This window comes from Elephantulus edwardii, unplaced genomic scaffold (assembly GCF_000299155.1).
Source record: "Elephantulus edwardii isolate Elephantulus edwardi_28Jun2011 unplaced genomic scaffold, EleEdw1.0 scaffold00020, whole genome shotgun sequence".
Lineage (NCBI taxonomy): Eukaryota > Metazoa > Chordata > Mammalia > Macroscelidea > Macroscelididae > Elephantulus > Elephantulus edwardii.
Genome location: NW_006399770.1, coordinates 5,194,753 through 5,218,042, shown reverse-complemented (window position 1 = coordinate 5,218,042; position 23,290 = coordinate 5,194,753). Strand labels below are relative to the sequence as shown.

The 23,290-nt window shown below is 39.1% G+C and overlaps 1 protein-coding gene across 1 annotated transcript in view; it reads left to right on the top strand.

The window, feature by feature from the left end:
* The window catches only part of ALG14 (ALG14, UDP-N-acetylglucosaminyltransferase subunit), a 187,482-nt gene that overhangs the window by 10,144 nt on the left and 154,048 nt on the right, over positions 1–23,290 (top strand). The window contains exon 3 of the mRNA XM_006882491.1: positions 9,928–9,944. Coding sequence (XP_006882553.1) covers positions 9,928–9,944 — 17 coding nt within the window. The remainder of the gene's footprint in view (positions 1–9,927; positions 9,945–23,290) is intronic.

Genomic DNA, 23,290 nt, shown 5'->3' with positions numbered 1-23,290 from the left:
TGGGTTGTTTTCCTTTATCTTGTTGTTGTGCTTGAGTACTTTATAAATTCTAGATGTAAGTCCCTTATCAGACATGTCATTACCAATGTTTTTTCCCAGTCTGTGGCTTCCCTTTTTATCCTGTTGGAGAAGTTTTTGGATGTGCATAGGGATTTGATTCTTAAAGGTCCTATTCACCCATTTTATCCTCTCTTGGTTGTAGGTTTTTCAGGATGCTTGGAAGACTGTTTATGTTGTGGTAAGGTCAGACACAATTTGTTGTTATCCACACAGCCAAATGCCTCTGCATAGTCAAAGAAACATCTAACATCAGCTGTAATATCCCTAGTGCCATCACCTCTTCTATACCCAGCTTGCACATCTAGCAGTTTTCTGTTGTATTATTTTTCCAGGTTTTTTTTTGGATAATCTTCAACAAGATTTTGCTTGCATATGATAATTTCCACACTCTGTCAGATCACCCTTTTTTTTTTGAATGAGAATAAATAATAGATCTCTTCTAGTCACTTGGCCACGTGGTTGTCATCCAGATTTCTTGTCACAACCTGATGAACTTTCCCAGGGTTTTTTGCCACATTCTTCAGAGCAGCCTGAACGTCCTCCTTCACTATTGCCTCTTGACCAAATGTTATTTCATGAAATTCTTCTGTGTCAGCCAATTCTTTTTGATACAGTGACCCCATGTACTCCTTTCATCTTCTTTTGATGCTTCCTGGGTCATTCAGTAGTCTGCCCAAAGCAACTCAAGGCTTGAATTGAATGAGTTCATCTTTTTTTATTTTCCAACTCTAGTTCTTTGCACATTTTGTTATGATACTTTGCTTTGTAGCTTCCCAAACTACCCTTTGAAATAATCTGTATTCTGCTCCTTACCTTCTTGATTTCTTCCCCTTGCTTTGTGACTTCTCAATGCCCTACTGCAATATTCAGAGTCTCTTCTAACATCCATCTTGGTCTTTTCTTCTGCATTCATCTTTGTAATGGTCTTTTACAAAGGATGCATCTTATTTTTATACCTTTTCAATCTACATTAGAACAGATCATCTGGGAGGCTAGACTTTATGAGGAAGAATGTGACATTGGGATTGGAGAAAGACTCATCAACAACCTGCGTTATAAGATGACACAACCTTGCTTGCTGAAACAGAGGAGGACCTGAGGCATTTGCTGTAGAAGGTCAAGGACTGCAATGTTTAATATGGATTGAAGCTCAACATCAAGAAAACAAAGATCCTCACCACGGTGCTGATTGGCGACATCATGATAGACAGTAAAGAGAATGAGATTGTTAATAGCTTTAGTGGCTTGTTTTTACAATCCACACTTTTGGCACCAACAGTCAGGATAGCAAAAGAATAATTGCATTGGGAAAGTCTACTGTCCTCTCCAGAGGTATCTCTCCAGAGTACTGAAAAGCAACGACATCAGGCCAGTGACTAAGGTGCACCTGATCTAAGCCAAGGTTTTCACAATTTCTTGCTATGTATCAGAGAGCTGGAAAATGACTAAGGATGGTAGAAGGAGAATTGAAGCCTTTGTGTTGTAGTGCTGGAGAAGAGCACTGAACATAACCATGGACTGCTAAGAAAACAAATGGGTAAGTCCTGGAGAGAGTGACACCAAGTTTCTCCTTGGAGGCTAGGATTTTGAAACTCCATCTCACATACTTTGGACATGTTTCCAAGAAGGACCAGTTCTTCATGAAGGGCATCATGCTTGAAAGTGTGAAGGGAAAATGCAGGAGAGAAAGACCTTGGATGAGATGGATTGGCTAAGTAACTGGTAATAGGGATAGGTATGTCAGAGAGAATGAAATTGGCACAGGATGGGGCAAGGTTCAGATCTATTGTACATAGGGTCCCTATGAGTCACAGGCGACTCAATTGCACATGACGACAAATAACAAATGTCTTTATTGAGGAATGGAACTAGAGTTCTTCTTTGTGTGAATTGTCTCTGATCTGGGAACTACTGAAGGGCAGTGTTGGAATAGCAGTCTAATTGTTAGTAATTCAGGAGTGTATAGTTGGCCAAACTTGAGCTGGCCAAAGTCTTTCTCTGGGCCTTTTGGATTTAGAAATCCAGAGATAGATCAGTGTCTCTTCACTGGCAAGCTCTGTCTTAGGAGCTTCTGACATCTGTTGGGAGCATCTGTTTTCAACTTACAATTAAAGACAGTCTTCAGTTAGAAAGAAGAGAGAACACAAGAAAAACAGATGAGAAACCAGCTGGTGAGCCCCTGACTTCATTGATTCTGAGGCCAGCTGCGTGTGTGTGCTGCTCCTTGAGTTCATGGTTGAAATGAAGACCCTCTGCTCACACCACCATCTCCACACCTATGCCTTCTTAAAGGTTGCTCAAACTGAGCTGAGCTGAGTTTTTGGGTTGCTTGTAAATAAGATCCCCAGAATCCCCAGATCCTCAGAACATTACTGAGTTATGTTCTTGGAAAAGCCGTGCCAAAGAAGGTCAGCATGTGAATCTACCTCCTACAATTCAGCTGTAGCAGAATATCTGACGGTTTGGTTTGGGTTTTTTTTCTTTGTGGATGCTGAATCGAAATGCTTCTATTTCCATTTTAGGAAGCAGGACTCACATTGAACTATTTCAGGAACAGTCTTTTTGACATATAAAAGAAAATAAACTCGTGTTCTAAAAGGTGTAGAAGAAGAAAATAGTAAAAACTATTCAGTGTGCCAGTGGTTGATCCTTTCAGTAATTGTGAGACAGATAACAGTGAGAGCTGCTGGAGGGTCAGCTATGAGTTACTTCTGACCCAACGGCAGTGAGGGAGAGCACATTTCCCAAATGAGCTCTTTGAGACTCAGAGACAGAAATAACTTCACCAGCTCCTCTTAGTGTGTAGCAGAAGTGACCTAAATGTGTCTGATTCAAAGCCCATGCTGCTTTTACACAGGCTTCTTCTATTTTCTGGTTTTTTTTTTCTATTTAAGAAAAACCACCAACAAAACAACAACCCAAAACTCAGATAAAAATGCCCTGGTAATTCTTACTCATTTCACAAGATACTTAAAATGTCATTTAATCTCTTGTCCTAGAACACACTTGATAAGGACGTGGAGAAAATAATGGTAATTTTTTTTCACACAAGATAAATGTAAGAAATATTATCTGTACAGATTAAACCTCTGGAGCCATGCTGCTCTGTCCTAGAGGGGTGTTCTGTGAGTCAGAATCCATTTGATGTAAGTGGTCTTGGTGAGTAGATAGGAATCGTTGTTGTTATATGCCATCGAGTTGACTAGAGCTCATAGTGATCTTGTGAACTATGGTTCTGAACTTTGCCTCATCCTGAGCCAACTTCATCATCTCTGACATACCTGACCCCCTTGCCATAGTCACTGTGTCAATCCATCTCATCCAGAGTCTTCCTTTCCTGTGCTGACCCTGTACCCTTCCAAGCATGATGTCCTTCTCCAAGGACTTGTCCCTCCTGGTGGTGTGCCCAAAGTATGTGAAACGGAATTTCAAAATCTTTGTGTCCAAGGAGCAACCTGGTATTACCCTCTCCAGGACAGACCTGTTTGTTCTCTTGGCAGCCCATAGTATATTCAATAGTCTTCTCCAGCACCACAACTCAAACGTATCAATTCTTCTTCTGTATAGTCCTGGTGATGTGTTACATGTTGTGCAGGTAACATAAAGCTAGGCAGTTCAAATCCACAAGGTGCTCAGTAGGAGAAAGATGGGCAGTCTTCTCTTGTACTATGTACAGTAGCTCTAAAGCCTGCTCTGTCCTAAGCCAGTCTCACTGACTCTGTCATACCTACCCCTGTTTCCCCAGTTACTGTGTCAATCCATTTCATCTAGGGTCTTCCTCTCATGCACTGTCCCTCCTCCCTTCCAAGCATGGTGTCCTACTCCAAGGACCAGTTCCTTTGGGCATGTGTCACGGAGCTTCAAAATCCTGTCCTCCAGGGAGAAACTTGGTTTTACCCTCTCCAAGACAGACCTATTTGTTTTCTTGGAGGTCCATGGTATGTTCAACACTTTTCTCCAGCCCCACAATTCAAAGGCATCAATTCTTCTTCTGTCATACTTAGTCATTGTCCAGTTCTCTGATACATAGCAAGTAATTGAGAAGACCATGGCCTGGATCAGGCACACCTTTATCTCTAGACTGACATCTTTGCTTCTCAGTACTCTGGAGAGGTCCCTTACCACTGATTTCCCCAGTGCAATTTGTCTTTTGATTTCCTAAATTCTGGTGCCAGGAATGTGATTGTGGAGCCGAGCATGCTAAAATTGATAACATCCTCAATCTCTTCTCCATCTATCATGATGCTGTCAATTGGCTCAGTGGTGAGAATCTTTGTTTTCTTGATGTTGAGTTTCACTCCATGTTGAAGACTACAGTCCTTGACTTTCTGCAACAAGTGCTTCAGGTCCTCCTCAGTTTTAGCGAGGTTGTGTCATCTACATGTCACAGGTTGTTGATGAGTCTTCCATCTGACACCACATCTGATACCGTATCCCTCCTCATAAATTCCAGCCTCCCGAATTATCTATTCTGCATATACATTGAAAAGATGTGGAGACAGGACCCATCCCTGATGCACTTCTTTCCTGATTTTGAACCATGCAGTGTTTTCATGCTCTGTTCTGACAGCTACTTCCTGCTCTAAGTATAGGTTTCATATGAGCACAGTTGTATGTTCTGAGATTCCCATTCTCCTCAAGTTTAGTCACAGTTTGTCAAATGCCTTTGCATGATCAATGAAGCACAGATAAACATTCCTGTGGTACTCTTTGTGTTTGGTCAAGAGCCAGCTGACAATGGAAATAATGTCTCTAGTGCTACAATGTCTTCTAAACTCTTTTGGTAGTTCTCTATCAATGTATTGTTCTAGTCGGTTTTGGATAATCTTCAACAGAATTTTGCTTGCATATGATATTAGAAACATTGTTCAATAATTTCCACATGCTGTAGGATCACCTTTTTTTGGAATGTAAAGAAATACAAATCTCTTCCAGTCAGTTGGACAGGTAGTTGTCCTCCAGATTTCTCGGCACAACCTGGTAACAATGTCCAGGCAGCTTTTATTTGTTGAAAAATGGCAGTTGCTATTCCATCAATTCCTGGGGCCTTGTTTTTCTGCCAGTTCCTTCAGAGAAATCGGAACTTCCACATTCATCACCATTGCCTCTTGATCTTATGTTTCTTGAAAGTCTTCTGTGTCAGCCAATTCTTTTTGGTATAATGACTCTTTCTACTCCTTCTCTCTTCTTTTAATGCTTCCTGGATCATTCAATATTCTTCCCATAGCATAATTCAAGGCTTGAAATTGTTATTTAGTTTCTTCAGCTTACAAAAATGCTAAGCAAGTTCAGCCCTTTTGATTTTTCAACTCTTTGCACATTTCATTATAATTCTTTGCTTTGGCTTCCTGTGCTACCCTTTGAAATCTTCTGTTCAACTCCTTAACTTCCTTCTTTCATCCCTTTTCTTGGCTTCTCGGTGCTCTAGTGCTATATATATTAAGAGTATTTTCTGACATCTATCTCAGTCTTTTCTGTCTCTTCTGTCTTTGAAATGACCTTTTGCATTCTTTATGAATTATTTTCTTGATATCCTCCCACAGCTCAATCTGGTCTTTGCTCATTAGTGTTTGAGGCCTTAACTCTCTTCCTGAGGTGGTTTTTAAATTCAGTGGGATAGACTCAAGGTAAAATTTTGTTTTCTGTGGATTTGATGTAACCCTCTTTAGCTTTAATTTGAACTTGCATTGTAGTAAACCATACTGCAGACATTGTATGCAAGTAGCCATTTTATGCCAGGTTCAAATGTGCAGATGTTTGAAGGGGAGCAAAAACAAGATTAACCGTTCCTTGTACCCCAAGGCCAAGCAGGGATGTGGAGAGTAGTATGTCCCTCCCTAAAGACTCTGTTCGGATGGCTTTGTCTGCTGCTGATAAAAAAAAAAGCAAGCAACCTTGCAGGTGGTGGGATATCAGAACAAATGTATTGTCGGCCTTGAAGCTGAATTGTTTTTCTGTTCACTGCAAAAAGAATATAAGACAGGAGTTCAGTAATAAACTTTGCTATCTGCCATCAGCTGGTAGCCTCTCTGTGTGTTCTTTAATCCACGTCTTTCCCTCTGCGTATCCAGGTCAATATAACAAGGCTGGACCCTGTTATTGCATATAAGTAATTGATGGTCTGTTCCACAATCAGCACCTAGCCTAGTTTTCACTGCCGATATTGAGCTTCTCCAACAAATTTTTTTCCACAGATGTAATTGATCTGATTCCTGTGCAGATCATTAGGTGAGGTCCATGTATATTTTCCCTATTTATGATTCTTATAAAAGTTATTTTCAATGAATAAATCATTAATTGTACATAATTCTATCATTTTGTCTCCAGCTTCATTTCAGTCACCAAGTCCCTGTTTTCCAACTACTGATCCTTCTTCCCTGTTCCCAACTTTTGCATTGCAGTCACTCATTATTATTAATGTATCTTGGTTGAATGTTCAATTGATTTCTGACTGCAAAAGTTGGTAGAATACATTTCTCTTTTTCTTTTTTGGCTTTGTTTGTTGGCACATATATTTGAATCATAGTCCTATTCATTGAACATTCTTGTAGGCATATGGATATATTCCTGTCACTCACAACATTGTATTTCAAGAAAAACTGGATGAATTATGTTTACTGCATTGAAGTCTATCGGGGAGAGAATAGTTTAAAAGTATTCTATTTTAGGGCATTATGTTTATTGTATGAGTACAGAATGAGGGTTGCAGAGTGGATTATATTTGGGTTTGGGGGTGGGGTTGGGGGATGTGCGGGGGGGATTGTGTACCAATGAGGGAGTTTTTCTTTTGCTTTTTTGGGGAGAGGAGCAAATGGGGGGGGAGCGGGGGTGGGCAGGGAGAAGGGTGCAACAATGAATGAATGGAATTCCAAAATCTCTGTAGATGTTCATTGAGATGAAAAATAAATAAATTAATTAATTTAAAAAATAGGGTAAATAAATTTGCCTTTGAATTGATTCTAACTAATAAAAAATAAGATGGATCTAGAAGTATATTGTTGTTGTTGTTGTTAAGTACCATCAAGTCATAGGCGACTCCTAGTGACCCTATGAACGAAAGACCTGGACACCTGTATAACTTTCGTCCTTTCTCCAGGTTCATAGGGTTTCAGAGGCAAGCTATTATGGAAGTGGATGCCACTCCTGCTTCCAAGCTTGTTTTAATCGGGGAGTTCCATCAGACACTGTCCACCATGGGTAACCATTCTCTCATTTGACTCATCAGTGTCACAGTGTTTGGCTTCACAGCAGCCATGAGTTAACCTCTGTACAGCAAGTACACAACCTAGAAGAATGTTTGACCAAAAACAATTAAAGGCAGGCCTGAGGGCTGCGGAATGGAGTTACCTACCTTTGGCTTGGGAGCATGACTTTCTGTCCGCTAGGCCAACTGATAACTGATCTCTTTCCACTGATAGAAAACTCTATCCCAGTCCTGAATGGTCTCTACTTATGAACCTGAAGCTGTGAAGAGTTTCTGCCCATATGTGGAAGTGAATCCTTGATGGCATAGGTTAATATGCTTATTGCCTTTTCTGCTGGTCACTCTTATCTGCCACATTATGTATGTAGGGGCAGAGAGAGAGACAGAAGGGGTGGGGAGTCGGGTGGGGGAGGGTGGAGAATAGTAAGGTGCTTCTCATTAAGCACTGCTAAAGGGTCCCAATCCCTTTCTGAGTTGCATCTTCAACTCTATTGCCATCAAGATGAAAGCAACTCATAGCTGACTCTCCAGTCAGTTTTCAGAGGCTGTAAATCACAGAGGAGGAAATTACCTATCTTTTGCCCAAAGTGTAACTGGTGGATTCAAACCAGTTGCCTTTGAGTTGGCAGCACAACTTCCTAACCACTAGGCCACCAAAGCCCCCTTGTTGTTGTTTCTAGGTGCCATCAAATCAACTAGAACTCACGGTGTGACTCTGTAAACAAAAGATCTGAACCCTGCCCTATCCTGTGCCATCCTCGTCATTTCTACCACATTTATGTCAATTTCTACAGTCATTATGTGAGTCTATCTAGTTGAGGGTCTGCCTCTCCTTTCCTAACCCTCCACTTTTGTGAGTATGATGTTCTTTTCCAAGAACTCTCTCCTCCTAACAACATACTTGAAACGTGTGAGACAAAATCTCACCATCTTTCCCTCTAAGGAGCACCCTGGCTACACCCTCTCCAAGACATGTTTGTTCTTTTGAAAGTCCATGAGTTATTTGAGACTCTTCTCCAGCACAACTTAGAGGTATATATTCTTCTTCTCTCATCTTCATTCATTGTCCAACTCTTAGATGCATAGTAGGTACTTGAATAGACCATGGCATGCCTTAGTCTTTAAACTGACATCTTTGCTCGTCAACACTTTAGAGAGGTCCCTGAATGTAGACTTTCCCAGTGCAGCATGTCTTCTGATTTCCTGACTGCAGGTACCAAGGTTATTGATTGTGGCTCCAAGAAAGATGAAAGCATTGACAATTTCTGTCTTTTTGCCATCTATCATGATGTTGTATATCGGCCCACTGGTGAGAATTTTTGTCTTCTTGGTGCTGAGATGTAATCTATACTGAAGGCTGTAGTCTTTGATCTTCTGCAGCAGGTGTTTCAGGTCATCTTCACTTTCAGCAAGCAAGGTTGAGTCATCTGCATAATACAAGTTGTTGATGTCTCCAATCATGGTACAACATTCCAGGCTCTTGAATGATTAGCTCAGCATAGAGACTGGACAGTTAAGGAGAAAGGATATAACCCTGACACACCATTCTTGAGTTTTAAACTATTTAATGTTCCCTTGCTCTGTTTGGACAACAGCTTCTTGTCTAGGTATAGATTAGGTATAGATTTTACATGGACACAATTAAGTGTTCTGGGATGCCCATGCTTCTCAGTGTTAGCCACAATTTGTTATGATCCACACAGTTAAATGCCTTTGCATAGTTGATAAAACAATGATAGACCTCCTTCTGGTATTCTCTGCTTTCAGCCAAAATCCACCTGACAATTGTGATGATATCCCTGGTGCCATAGCCTCTTCTAAATCCAGCCTCTCTCGCATTTCTTTTTGGTATAATTTTAGTAATTTTTAAATAATCTTCAGCAAGATTTTAATTGCAAAGTTAAATTGACCACACCTGACAGACATCTTTTATCTCTCCAATGGAGCTCATCAGATGGGGATGTGGGGCTGTCCCTTGCTAAAGAAATCAGTAGTATTTGATATGTTTTTGTTAGAGCCTATATCATAAGAAGACTGAACAATCTAATGCGTCACTTTCCAGTACAGTAGGCATGTCACATGAAAATTTAATTAAATAAAATTTAAAAAATTTGGTTTCTTAGTTGCGTTAGCCACATTTCAAATGCTGTCATCAAGTTGATTCCAACTCATAGCCTATCCTGTAGCCTCATCATTCTCCCACAGAGTGACTAGTGGATTTGAACCACCAGCCTTTTTGTTAGCAACTTAAATAGTAATCCACTACCAAAACGACAAACTAATATGTCTTGGAGGAAGTGCAACCAAAGTGCTCCTTCAAGGCCAGAATGGTCAAACTTTGTCTAATGTACTTTGGCTGATGTTACCAGCAGGGACAAAAAAAAAAAAAAGATATTATTCTGGGAAATGGAGAAGGTCAGATTCTCAGCAAGATGGATTGATGCAGTGACTGTTACAGTGGACTTGAGCATATCAAAGATCATGAGAACATCACAGCATAGGGCAGGGTTTAGATCTGTTATTCATAGGATGGCTATATACCATAATTGGCTCTATATCACCTAAGAACAACAATTTCTAGAAAAGTGCTTCACCCATTCCAGCTTCATTTATTAAAAAATCACTTCCCACTGATCTCAAGTACCATCTCGTTGTTCACCAAGGTTCTCTATACACACAAGTCTACTTCTCAGTTCTCAGTTCTATTCACTGGTCTGTTTGGCTATTCCTATGCATCTGATAGCTGAGCAATGAACAAGGATAACAGAAAAAGAATTGATGCCTCTGAATTTTGGTGCTGGACAAGAGTACTGAGTGTCCCTTGGAACAAGCCGATATCTCTTGGAGACAAACAGAAGCCGAAAGAACATGTCTTGGAGAAAGGCAAGGATGGTGAAGCTTTCTTTCATTCTTTAAAAGGCGTGTTTTTAACAGGGGCTGTTTATTTTTTGGAAAGGGGCATCAGCTTGGGAAAGTGGAGGGCCAGAGAAAGAGACGATGACTCTCAACATGATAGACTTGACATAGTGACTGCAGCAATGGACTCAAGTATGTCAGAGATGATAAAGATGGCACAGGATAGGACAGTTCAGGTCTGTTGATCATAGTCTTGCCATGAGACATACTCAAAGACACCTAACAGCAAAAACAAGCCAGGTCTCCTTAGTCTCACTCTTTAGGAATACACGTATCCACAAGGTGTTTGCCTTATAATCTCAGTTGTTGAAACATATACTGTTGTTGTTGATGTTAGGTGTCACAGAGTCAGTTCTGACTCATACTGACTTCATATAAAACAGAATGAAACGCAACACAGGCCTGACATTTCTTAGAGATTCTTTAAATACAAGCAGTCTCCAGGTTATGAATGAAATCCTTTCCTAAGTGTATCAGTTGAATTTATAGGTAAGTAAGAACAGATACATATGGTTCAGTGTGTATGGCGCATTTATAGCATACATGTTGCAGTAAATAAAAACTTACATCCTTTACCTTTTGAAAGAGTCATATAAATATTTTTCAGAAATATCTTCATAATTTTCTCTCTTCCATGTAAGTTTTAGAATTAGCACTGGCAAGTTCACAAAGAACCCTTTGGCTATTTTGATTATAACCCAATACATCTGTTTGGGGAGAATTACATCTTCATGATGTTGCCTTCCTATCCAGGCACAAAGTCTGTCTCCATTATACACATTTCCGTTAGTGTTTTTCAATAACATTTTCCAGTTTTGCTCACAAAAGGCCTGTATCTTTTCTCCTGTATTTATTTCTATAGCCTGTGCATTTCTTGTGTGTTGTTATTATGTGCCATCGAGTCACTTGACACTCATAGCAACTTGTGTACAACAGCCCTGAAACCTGCTCTATCCTGTGCCAACTTTACTATCTCCGACACCCCTTCCCTCATTACCCCAGTCACTATATCAATCCATCTCATCAGTGGTTTCCCTCTTTCTCCATCCCTCTATCCTCTCAAGGATTATGTCCCTCTCCAAGGACCAGTCCCTTCTAGCAACATGCCCACAGTATGTCAGATGAAGCCTCAGAATCCTTGCCTCCAAGGAAAACACTAATTCACCCTCTCCAGGACAAACCTGTTTGTTTTCCTGGAAGTTCATGGTATATTAAAAACTCTTCTCCAGCACCACAGCTCAAAGACATCAATTCTCCTTCTATCATCCCTAGTCATTGTCCAGCTCTCTGACGCATAGCAAGCAATTGCAAAGACTATAGCCTGGATCAAGTGCACCTTAGTCTCCAGAGTGATGTCATTGCTCTTCAGTACTTTGGCGAGGTCCCTCACAGCTGACTTTCCCAATGCAATTCTTTCTTTTGATTTCCTGGCTGCTGATATCACGTGTTGATTGTGGAGCAAAGCAAACTAAAGCTGTTAACAATCTCAATCTCTTCCCCATCCATCATGCTGGGTCTTATAGGTAGTATATAGAAATGCAATTAAATTTTTAATTATATTTTGAGTGAAAGTTTAAAAAATTGTTTTCCCATTCAGCCATTCATACTTTTGTTGTGTGATATTAATTATAATGCATGTGATATAACCATACTGTGCTCCCTTTTTCCTGCAGTTCCCATTTCCATTAATCTTCTAGCCTACCCTTTCCTGCCTTCTGAGTTTTATTTCTGAGCAAATGCACCTTTTTAATCCTAGGTGGTTGATTGTTCTAAGAGGTGAGTCCTTCCCGGGTGTTGTTTTCCTTATAGGCATGTCTGTTTGACTGTAAGTTGAGCCAAAGGGGAGAAATAAACCAGGGAAGGGGAATGAGTAGTATTGGAAATAGGAACAAGATTACACTTTAAGTAGAGTAGCTAGGAAAAGTGAGACTTGAGCAAAGAAGTGAGGGAAATGAGGTATAAAGCCACATTAGGAAAGAACATTCTTGGCAGAGGGAGTAGTACCTGTGAAGAACTGCCTGAGGTGGGGTTGTGCCTGCCATGTTTAAGAAACAACGGGAAGGCAGTGCGGCCAAAGCTAAGTAAGGAGAGAGGATATGAGGTCATAAAGGTAAAGGGTGGAGATGTTCAGACTAGACTTTAAAGGCCTTATGATTCATTTTTAGACTTAGTTTTTTCTCCTTGAAGAAAATGGAAGCTATTAGAAGATTTTAGGTGGAGAACTGATGTAACATGAGGAATCAAATATACTGTTGTTAATTGCAGTTCATAGTGGCTCCACAGGACAGTGTAGAACTGCCCCATAGGGTTTCCACGGCTGTATATTTTACGGAAGTAGATTGCCACCTCTTTCTCCTGATGAGTGGTTAGTGGATTTGAACTACTGACTTTTCCTTAGCAGCTAAATACTGAGCCACTGCACCACCAAGGATCATACAGCTTTGTTGTTGTTGTTTGCTGTCGAGTTTTTAGAGGCAGTTAATTGCACAGAAGGAGATTGCTTATCCTTCTCTGTGGAGCAGCTAGTGGATTAGAACCGTGTGCCTTCAGATTACAGCACAGCTTTTTGCCACTAGGCCACCACTGGTCCCCTCATACTGCTTTAAGAGACACATATTTTGGGGAGGAACTATTCAAAGAATAATGCACTTCCAATTTAGAAATCCTGTTCCCTTAGAGGCTTTCCTCCAAATCAGCACAGGCACCAAAATCCCTGCTTATTTCTGATGTAATTATGTCTTTCTTATTCTCCAAACCTCAGTCTCCCTGTTCCTTTTCTTCCTGTTTCTGGCACATGGGGATGCTCCTTTTTCCCCAGTTCAAGTATTCATGTGTTACAACATTTTGCTATGTTTCTTCAGCATTTTGAATCTGTGTGTAGAGGATGTTCAGGTTTATTGATAATATCATTTTGCTAAAGCCAAAGTTAAATTTATTTCCTAATTAAGGCCAGTTTTAATGTGTCTTCTGCAGGTGTGTCTGGTCCAGACTGTTTTTATAAATGCCCTACTCCCCAACCCTGTACTTCCAATGTCACCTTTTTTCCTGATGTATCTATATTCAACTGCAGTTTTCTAGCTACTGGTAACATTCTTATGGTTAGATAGATCTTGAAATATCTGTAATTTAATTTCCCTCCCACATTTCTGAAATGGACCACAAAATCAGTACCATTTTAAAGCATTAACAATAAACTGTTGTGTACTTGGGCAAAATGTCTCATCTTCATTACTCAGTGCTCTCAGGGATAAAAATACATCGATCCACACTCAGATTTGGTGGGAAGCCAAAACCCACATTTTCACAAAGGCTAGTGCTTCCCAAAACAAAGAATGACCTTCTCAGAAATGAGAGTGTATTAATTACCAGTTATTAATAACTTAGAGTTAGCCAGGTAGCATAAGAATTATCTGTTCTTTAAGATATTGATTAGACTTTGTAATTATTCAGTTACATTAGTCAGTGGTAATTAATGTAAAAATAATTTTATTTTTGTTGTTTATTACTTAATCTTGTGTGGAATTGTATTATAGATTTCCAAATATCTTTGCAAGCTTATACACAAAAATATTTTACTGCTGGTTTTTATTTTTGTTAGATATGTATCAGACTTTTAAGTTAAATTTTAAATTAATAATGTTATTTTGTTAAATAAGGAGCCCCTGGGTAGCACAAATAGTTAAAAACACTTGACTGTTAACTGAAAGGTAGGCAGAATAAGTCCATCTTGAGGTGCTTTAGAAAAAAGGCCTGGTGACAGAGGTTAAAAAAAAATTACAGTCGTTGAAAACTGCTATGACCTTTGCTCAGATTTTTGCTGATAATTTAGATTCAGTGGATTACACACACACACATAAAGATGGTAATCCAAAATCTTTAGATGTATAAACTTAGTTGTAATTACATAACAGTGAAAAGAAATAATTATCCCTCATGTGCTTGTCTATTATTATGTTACTCTAAGGTATATACCTTTTATAGAGAAACACACTGACTTCAGAATCAGCACCTTGAGGTACTAGGGTGGGTGCTGCTTACACCCCCCCCCCCCCCCCGGAGAAAAGCTGCTTCAGTTGGAAAACCTGGCCTCTGCAGGCAAAAAGGACAATAGACTTTAGGAGAAGGGACTGCAATAAAGTGAGAATCTCACTCCCAGCACATTGAGGAATGAGGGAGAGAAGGGCCTTCAAGCTCCCTGGAGAAAACGTGACTCCAGCAGAGGGGCCACAATCAAGTGACAGATTATGAAATGCAGCACATTGAGGTACAAGGGAGGGAACGGCCTGCAACCCTCCTGTAGAGAAATTGCTTTTGTTGGGGAATCTGACCATGCCACTCCTTAGACCAAAGAATATAATAGACTTTAGGCGAGGGGGCTGCAATAAGGAGAGATTAACACAAGGCTTCATTGTGGACCAGAGAGGACCTGAAGGAATTTAGGAAAGACAAACTTTCCTGCTCCATAGAGGACTTCCAGTAGAGTGAGTTGCCCAAAGACAGAACACTTTAAGCCTGCAACTAATCAGTAGCATCATATCACAAACATACACAGACACAACAGAAGCAGCCCAACACACCAAGAAAAACTTCACATAATGTTAAGAAAGTAGCTGACAGGCTCAAACATTGTGAAAAATCCAAACAAGCCTTCTCCTAAAAAAAGGAGAACATATTTTAGACCTAATAAATATTCCAGAGATAGTGTGAGACAGAAGAAATTGATATATTGATGTGAAGATACATGAACATGTACTGAAGAAGGTACAGATCATGGAAGAAAGAATAGAAGCCATAAAGTATATTTCCCAGACACAGAGATATGAACACCTACTAAAGAAGATACAAATGATAGGAAATAGAATGGAAGCCATATTTAAAATGACTCTGCCAGAGAACAAAGAGCCAGAAGAAAGATATAAATGTAGAGAAACATGAATAACTGCTTAAGAAATTGTAAAAGATGGAGTTGAAATTATAGATAAAAAAGTGGAAAAAATTAAGATCATCACAAGACAAAGAGGGTAAGCTAACACAATAGTAGAAAAATCAGAAATGCATGAAAATGAAATCTGAAATATCAAGACTGAAATGGCAGAAGTTTCTAGCACGCTGGAGGGGGGGAAAGCAGAACAGAAAAGATGGAGACATCAGTGAGCTGGAAGAAAAGAACCTCAATGGGAATATATTAGTAAAGAAAACAGGACATAGAAGAAAAATGAGGGGGATGGGACAACCAAACACAAAACCACCATTATAATCATGTGGGGTAACATCAAAAGGAACAGCATTCATATGATCAGAATTCTAGAACATAAGGGGGACAGTGAAGATACTGAGAAAATTGTGGAAGAAGTAGTAGAAGAAAACTTCCCAGGTATCATGAAGAATGAAGAAATCCACATTGAAGAAATTCAGTAAACCCCCGACTTAGACCTCAAAAGAAAAACGTCAAGACATTTCATAGTCAGACTCTCCAGATTACAAAAATAAGGCTAGAGTACTAAAAGCAGCATGAGAGGGGGAAAAAAGAGTAGGCTAAAAAGGAGAGCCAATTAGATTAAATTCTGATTTCTGAGCAGAAACTATATAAAAAAGAAGACAGTGGGATAATATATACAGAAGGCTGAAAGAAAATAATTGCCTGCTCAGGATCCTATACCCAGTAAAATTGTCCATCAAATATGAAGGGGAAATTAAGTCATTTGCCGGAAAGTAGGAACTTAAAAAAAAATTGTGAAAAGAACAACTCTACAAGAAATTCTAAGGGAAGTCTTTCACACAGAGACACCAAAGGAAAGTGAATGGACTGTAGTCACCAGAAACAACAGAAGAAGAAACAACAACAACAGCAAAAAAAATGGCAGCTATAAACCCTGACCTGTCAATAATCACATTCTATGTGAATGGGTTAAATGCACCAATCAAGAGGCAAAGAGTAGCAGAGTAGAATTAAAACAAAACAAAACAAAAAACAAAAAAAGCAAACCCCAAAACCACATTAATATGTTGCCTACAAGAGACATTACTAAGAAACAAGGAAAAAGGTAGACTTAAAAGCAAAGGGCAGAAAAATATATTCCAAGCAAATGTTTGTTGTACTGTATCGCAGAGTTGGGAACTACCCATAGCTGACTCTCCAATGGGTTTTTGGAGGCAGTTAATCTCATGGGAGGAGATTGCCCATCCTTCTCCCAGGGAGTGACTGGTGGCCTTGAACTGCATGCCTTCAGGATTGTAGCACAGCTTCTTGCTAGTAGGCTACCAGAGCTCCCTCCAAGGAAATGGCACCCACAAAAAGTAGAAGTGGCAATACTAATCTCTGATAAAAGAGACTTCAGGATGAAAACCACCACAAAATATGAGGAAAAGCACTAATTATTAAAGGCATATTAGATCACAAAGATATAACCTTGGTCGGTGTCTACACACCTAATGATAGATCTGCAAAATACATTTTTTTTTAAAAAAAGAAGTGGTTAACAGGCTTGAAGAAAGAAATATATAGCACCAAGGTAGTGGTAGGAGACTCTAACACACCATTTTCAACGAAAGATAGGTAAACTCCAAATAAACTTAACAAAGATGCAGAGATCTAAATAATAAAAGTAGTCAACTCGACCTGTGGATGTATTCAAAGCACTACACCCAACTAAGGGTCAATTTACTTTCTTTTCAAGTGCACATGGTACATTCTCCAGAATTTATTATATATTGGGACACAAAGCAAACCTCAACAAATTAAAAAAAAAACAAACAAACATTGAATAATACAAAGTATCTTCTCATATCACAATGCTATGAAACTAGAAATTAATGACAAGAGGATAAAGCTTATAAAATCACCCATGTAGAAGCTAAGTAATACCCTTCTAGAACATTATTGGGTTACAGAAGAAATAAAAAAGGGGAAAAAAATCTCCTCCAAACAAATGAAAATACAACATATCAAAATCTCTGGGATGCAACTAAGGCAGTCCTCAGGGGACAGTTCATAGCAATAGGCAAACACATAAAAAAGGAAGAGGCAAAATTAATGATCTAACTCCACATCTCCATCAAATAGAAAAAGAACAATAGTCCAACACCATAGCCTCTAAAAGAAAGGAAGTTGAAGGACAAGAGCAGAAATGAATGAGATGGAAAACATAAAAACAACTCAAACCATCAACAAGACAAGGAGCTGATTTTTTTTTAAAAAGATCAATAAAATAGACAAACTATTGGCAAACTTAAAATAGAAAGAAAAAGAAGACTCAATTAAGTAAAAAATTAAAGAAGTGACATCACAGCAGGACCAGCTGAAATTAAATTTATAATAATGGAATATTATGAAAAGCTATGTTGGTGTTGCTGTTGTTGTGTACCATTGAGTTACCTGCAACTTACATGACCCTCTGTACAACAGCTCTGAAGCCTACCCTTCCCAGAGCCAATCTCACTGACTCCGACACACATATGCCATTATCCCAGTTACTGTGTCAGTCCATCTCATCTGGGGTCTTCCTCTCCTGTGCTGTCCCTCCACCCTTCCAAGCATGGTGTCTTTCTCCAAGGGAGAATTTAAATCTATAATGTCAATCTACATATTGTAGATGAAATTAAATCATAATATTAGAATATTATTAAAAGCTTTAGTTCTATATTTCTTTTTTTAATTTTTATTAAATTTTATTAGTTTTAATGAACATTTACAGAGATTTTGGGTTCTCATTCATTCATTGTTGCACTGTTTTCTCTGTCCTCCTCCCCAGTTCATTCTTCTTCCCCCCGCCACCGAATGTCTGTTTTAATTGTCCAGTTGCCACAGTGCTTGTCAAAGCCAGTTCTGATTAGTCTCCTTTGTCAGTGTGTCCTTTGCCATTCCCTATCACTCCTCCCTGAGAGAGACTTCACCCTGATTCATAAGGAAAAGGGGATGGCGTCTTCTCTTAGTTAGTTCTATATTTCTTTTATGAAAAGATGTATTTTATAATATCAATCTCAATACAGATACCAAATTCATTTTTCAAACAGATAGAAAAGGCAGTGTAGTTTTGTTGTTATTAGGGTGCCATTGAATCCACTATATCTCATAGCGACCCCATGAACAGTGGCTCTGAACCCTGATCTATCTTGAGACAAACTCACTGTCTCTGATACACCTACTCCCATTTATACAGTCACTGTGTCAATCCATCTCATCCAAGGTCTTTCTCTCCTGCACTGCCCCTTCACCGTCCCAAGCACGATGTCTTTCTCCAAGAATTGGTCTCTCCTGGTAACATGCCCAAAGTATATGAGATGGAAAATGAGCTTCACAATCCTTGCCTCCAGGGAGCAACCTGGTTTCACCTCTCCAGAACACGCCTATTTATTCTCTTGGCAGTCCATGGTGTATGCAATACTCTCCTCCAACACCACAACTCAAATGTACCTATTTTTCTTCTTTCATCCTTAGTCATTGTCTAGCTCTCAGATGCATGGCAAGTGATTAAGAAGTTGAATCAGATATACTTTAGTCTCTAGACTAACATCCTCTCTGCTCAGCACTCTGGAGAGGTCTGTGATAGCAGACTTTCCCAAAGCAACATGTCTGTTGATATCTTTACTGCTAGTGCCAAGAATATTGATTGTATAGTCAAGTAAGGTGAAATTTTAAACAACCCCGGTCTCTTCCTCACCTATCATGATGTTGCCAGTTGGCCCAAAGGTAAGAATCTTTATCTTCTTCCTGTTAAAATGCTTTTCAGCTCCTTAAATGACTGATTTCTTCCCTTAGCTTTGGCTTCTTGGCAGTCTAGTGCAATATTGAGTCTTTTCTGACATCCATGTCAGTCTTTTCTTCCTACTCTGTCTTTGTAATGACCTTTTGCATTCTTCATGGATGATGTTCTTAATATCCTCCCACAGCTCAACTGGTCTTTGTTCATAAATAATGATCAAGCCTTCAAACCTGTTCTTGAGATGGTTTTTAAAATCGGGTGGGATAGATTTAAGGTCAAATTTTGGTAATAGTGTTTTGTTTTGGTGGGGTTTTCCTCCCATTTTCTTTAGCTTCAGTTTGAACTTGCATATGAGTAGGTGATGGTCTCTTCCACAGTCAGCACCTGGCCTAGTTTTTACACCTAATATTGAGCTTCTCCAGAGATTATTTCCACAGATGTAATCAATCTAACTCCTGTGTATTCCATCAGGTGAGGTCCATGTGTATAGTAGCCATTTGTGTTTTTTATAAAAGGCATTTGCAATGAATAAATCATTGATTGTACAAAATTCTGTTATTCTAACTCCAGCCTCATTCCTGTCAACAAGTATTTTCCAACTATTGATCCTTTTTCCTGTGCCCAACTTTTGTATTCCTGTCACTAATTTTTATTATTAGTGAATCTTGGTTGCATGTTCTAGCTATTTCAGGCTGCAAAAGTTGGTAGGAATCTTCTATTTTCTTCTCTCTGACTCTAGTTGTTGGTGCATATATTTGAATGATAGTGATATTAACAGGTTTTCCTCATATGCATATGGCTATTATCCTGTCACTCACAACATTGTATTTCAGGATATAACTAGAGAAAACAATAGGAAGTAAGTTTGGAAAGGAAAAAGACCCTGAAAAACAAAGCACTTCTGGAGAAAAAAATGGAGTGGGATAGTGCTCCCTGATCTCAAAACCTATTACCCAGATATGATAATCCAAACAGCATGATACTAGTACAGTAACAGACACATAGACCAATGGAACAGAATAGAGAACTCAAAAGTTAACTTACCTACCTGTGGTCAAATGGTATTCAACAAGGAAACAAAATCTATCAAATTAGGAAAGACAACTTCTTCAACAAATGGGGCGGGCAAAACTGGACTTCTACCTCCAGAAAGCTGAAGCAGGATCAACATCACACACCATATACAAATATCAACTCAGGTGGATTAGAGACCTGGGGGTAAAGCTCTAAACCATAAAGATCATAAAAGATAAAATGAGACCAAACTTAGAAGGCCTAGCCTATGGTATAAATAGGCTGGCAAATATAGAAATGCACAACCAAGATAACATTGATAAATGGAACCTTCAAAGATTAAGTCCTTGTGCACATCCAAAACTTTTTCCAATAGAGTGAAAAGAAAACCTACTGATTGGGAAAAGACATTTGGTGATGCTATCTCAGATAAGAGTCTCATTTAAAAAAGTTTACAGAATACTACAAGGCCTCCAGAAGAAAAAGACTGATAACCCAATTACAAAAAGGGTAAAAGACGTGGAATGAATTTTCACAGACGAAGACATTCAGATGGCCAACAGACACATGAAGAAATGCTCACAGTCATTGGCAATAAGAGAGATGCAAATCAAAACCACAATGAGATACTATCTCACACCACTAACAGTGGCAAAGTTTAACAACACAGCTCGCAATAAATTCTGAGCAGATGTGGAGAGATTGGAACATACACTGTTGCTGGGACTGTAAAATGTTACAGCCACTCTGGAAGGCAGTTTGACATTTCCTCAAAAAGCTGACCATAGAAATTCCATCTGACTCAGACTTTCCACTGCTAGGAATATATCCCAAGGAAAATAGAACTGAGACTCAAAGGAAAATTTGACCCCTATGTTCATAGCATTGTTATTCACAACAGTAAAAGCATGGAAACAGTCCAAATGTCTATCAACAAATGAATAGATTGGGAAATTGTGGTACATTCATTCACATGATGGAATACTATGTAGCACTCAGGAGCAACAATTTAGAAAAATACTGTATAACATGAGGTAGGCTAGAGAGCATTATGTGAGTGAACTCTGTCTTATAAGGACAAATCCTGCATTAAGACTATTATTATAAAAATAGAAGTCTAACTAATAAGATGTATACAAAAGTTCAAGGGGGACAAAAAAAGCAGGGGGAACTGAGGATGAGGAGGGGCTAAAATCACAGGGTTGCTGAGTTTGGTGGACAGATGGAGAGTTTAAAGTAATTGGGAAGGATACAGAAGGAACCTGAAGGGACAGGGTATTGGTGGGCATAGATCAGTGGTGATTAATTTTTATAAAGCACAATGTATAAGGATGATCATAGGAAACAGTGTTAATGAAGAAAATTTTGAAACACAATAGGAACAGATGAAACAATGTGTATTAACTTTGTGTGCAAACCAATATAAAATAAAAATAACTTTTTTGAGAAACTGGCTTCACCTGACTAAAAGATATTGAGACTACAAAGGTGAGAATTAATGAACTAATGGGCGGAGGGAGTTGTGTTTTTCTGTGAAATTTCCTGTGCAAAAAAAGGTATCTTAAAAGCTTCTCAAGAAAATGTAATTTTCATTGGGTTTTGTTCTAAGATAAAAAGTAGTTAAAGTAATATCTGTCAGCAAAAATTGAAAACTTACCTTTCCAAAGAAGGGTAGAACCAATTACCAGATCTGTATATATGAAGGTAGGTGAAGAATTGAACAGGAGCTTCCCTCCAGAGGCTGCTCTCTGTGGTGTGTTTCAGCAGGGCTGTCCACCCTGTGATGTGTGGAAGGGACTTAGGCTCAGGCCACTGCATGCTGGACTTGGGCCATCCTTTTGTCTGCTTCTGAACCTGAGCTTTGTCTTTTAACTGAGAACTGTTACTACTTGTAACTTGTGTTAGAGCTTGACTTGGGCTCCTTAAATTCATTCCAGTGAAGAAAAATACTCCAGCAAAGCTTCAGTGGCACTTGTATACAAAGGGCATTTACAAATTGTACAGTGGGCTTTATGGATATTTTTCATGTAGAAAAAAACCAACAAAAGTTAAAAACATATTCGAGGGGTTGAAAATGCTGGGAGCCCGGCATTTTCACTTCCAGACTCTGTTAATGAGATTCTTCACTTCTCTATAATTAGCTTTATAATGGTTTTCCAAGAAAACGTGTTTGTTTATTCATTCCAGAAATACCAAGGGAGCACAGTTTCTGTCAGGACACCATGCTTACGTGTGTATGTCAGCAGACCTTTATTTAAATGCTTCATATTCAGTTTTATAGAATATGCTCAAGAACCAACAATGACTGTATTCTGTGTGGTTTTCTTACTTCCTTACTGTTCTTTTAAAATTGTATTTCATACTTTTATTACTTTAAAAAATTTGGACAATAAAGGCATGTGAAATGGAAAGTGGATATTCCTTGTCAGCCTCTCCAATTCTCTTTAGAGGTAACTGCAGCACAGTTTGACTTCGATCGTGCTAGAACTTTCTCTTTCTTAATGCTTTATTGCGATTTGAATGAAAGGTTTTGGAAAAAAATTGCTTTTCCATTCAACAATTTATAACTGCCTGTTTCTTGATATTGATCACAGTGCAGGAACCCCTTATGCCCTCTGTTCCCCACTGCATTCATCCTTCTTTCCTGCCCCGCCTGCCCCCTGAGCTTTCTCCCTGGACAAGCACCTCCCTTTTGATCTTGTTTATTGAGTGGTCTAAGGAGTGATCTCCTCCCTGGTGTTATTGCTCACCTTGTAGTCTTGTCTATAGTTAGACGGGAATTCCAGTCCGAGGGGTAATTTCATATCCAGGCTTGAAGGGAAACTGAGGGTTGTAATCTCTTGAGTTCTACCAGTCTATCAGACCAGTAATCCTGGTCTTTTTATGATTTTGAATTTTTTTACACAGTTGCGTACAGTAATACTTTCAAGCCTTAAGAGCTGTTGTAATTTGTTTTGCTGGGTTTTGGAATTATCCCTTCTTTCCTTCTGATTTCTGCCATTTGTAATGAAAATCCCTACCTTATGGTTGTTCTTACCTGTGCTTTGAGCCATGACTTAAGGACTAGCTGTCACAGACTTACTGACAGAGAGTAATTGTGCTCAGCATAGAATATGCCCAAGGTCCCACCCATATTTGATTTAGGCTTGTTGATTTAAGACTTTGAGGGTGATGTGATGGCGCGAATTTGTTTTGCATGACATGACGTTTAGAGAGTTAGAGGCTACAATGTTATGCATTGAGTTATGTCCACCCTCACCCCTAAATTTGTGTTGCAATCTAACCTTTGCTCCTCTGGTTATACTCTATTTGTTGTTGTTGTTGTTACGTGCCGTTGAGTCGCCTGCGACTCATAGCGACCCTATGTACAACAGCCCTAAACTCCGCTCTGTCC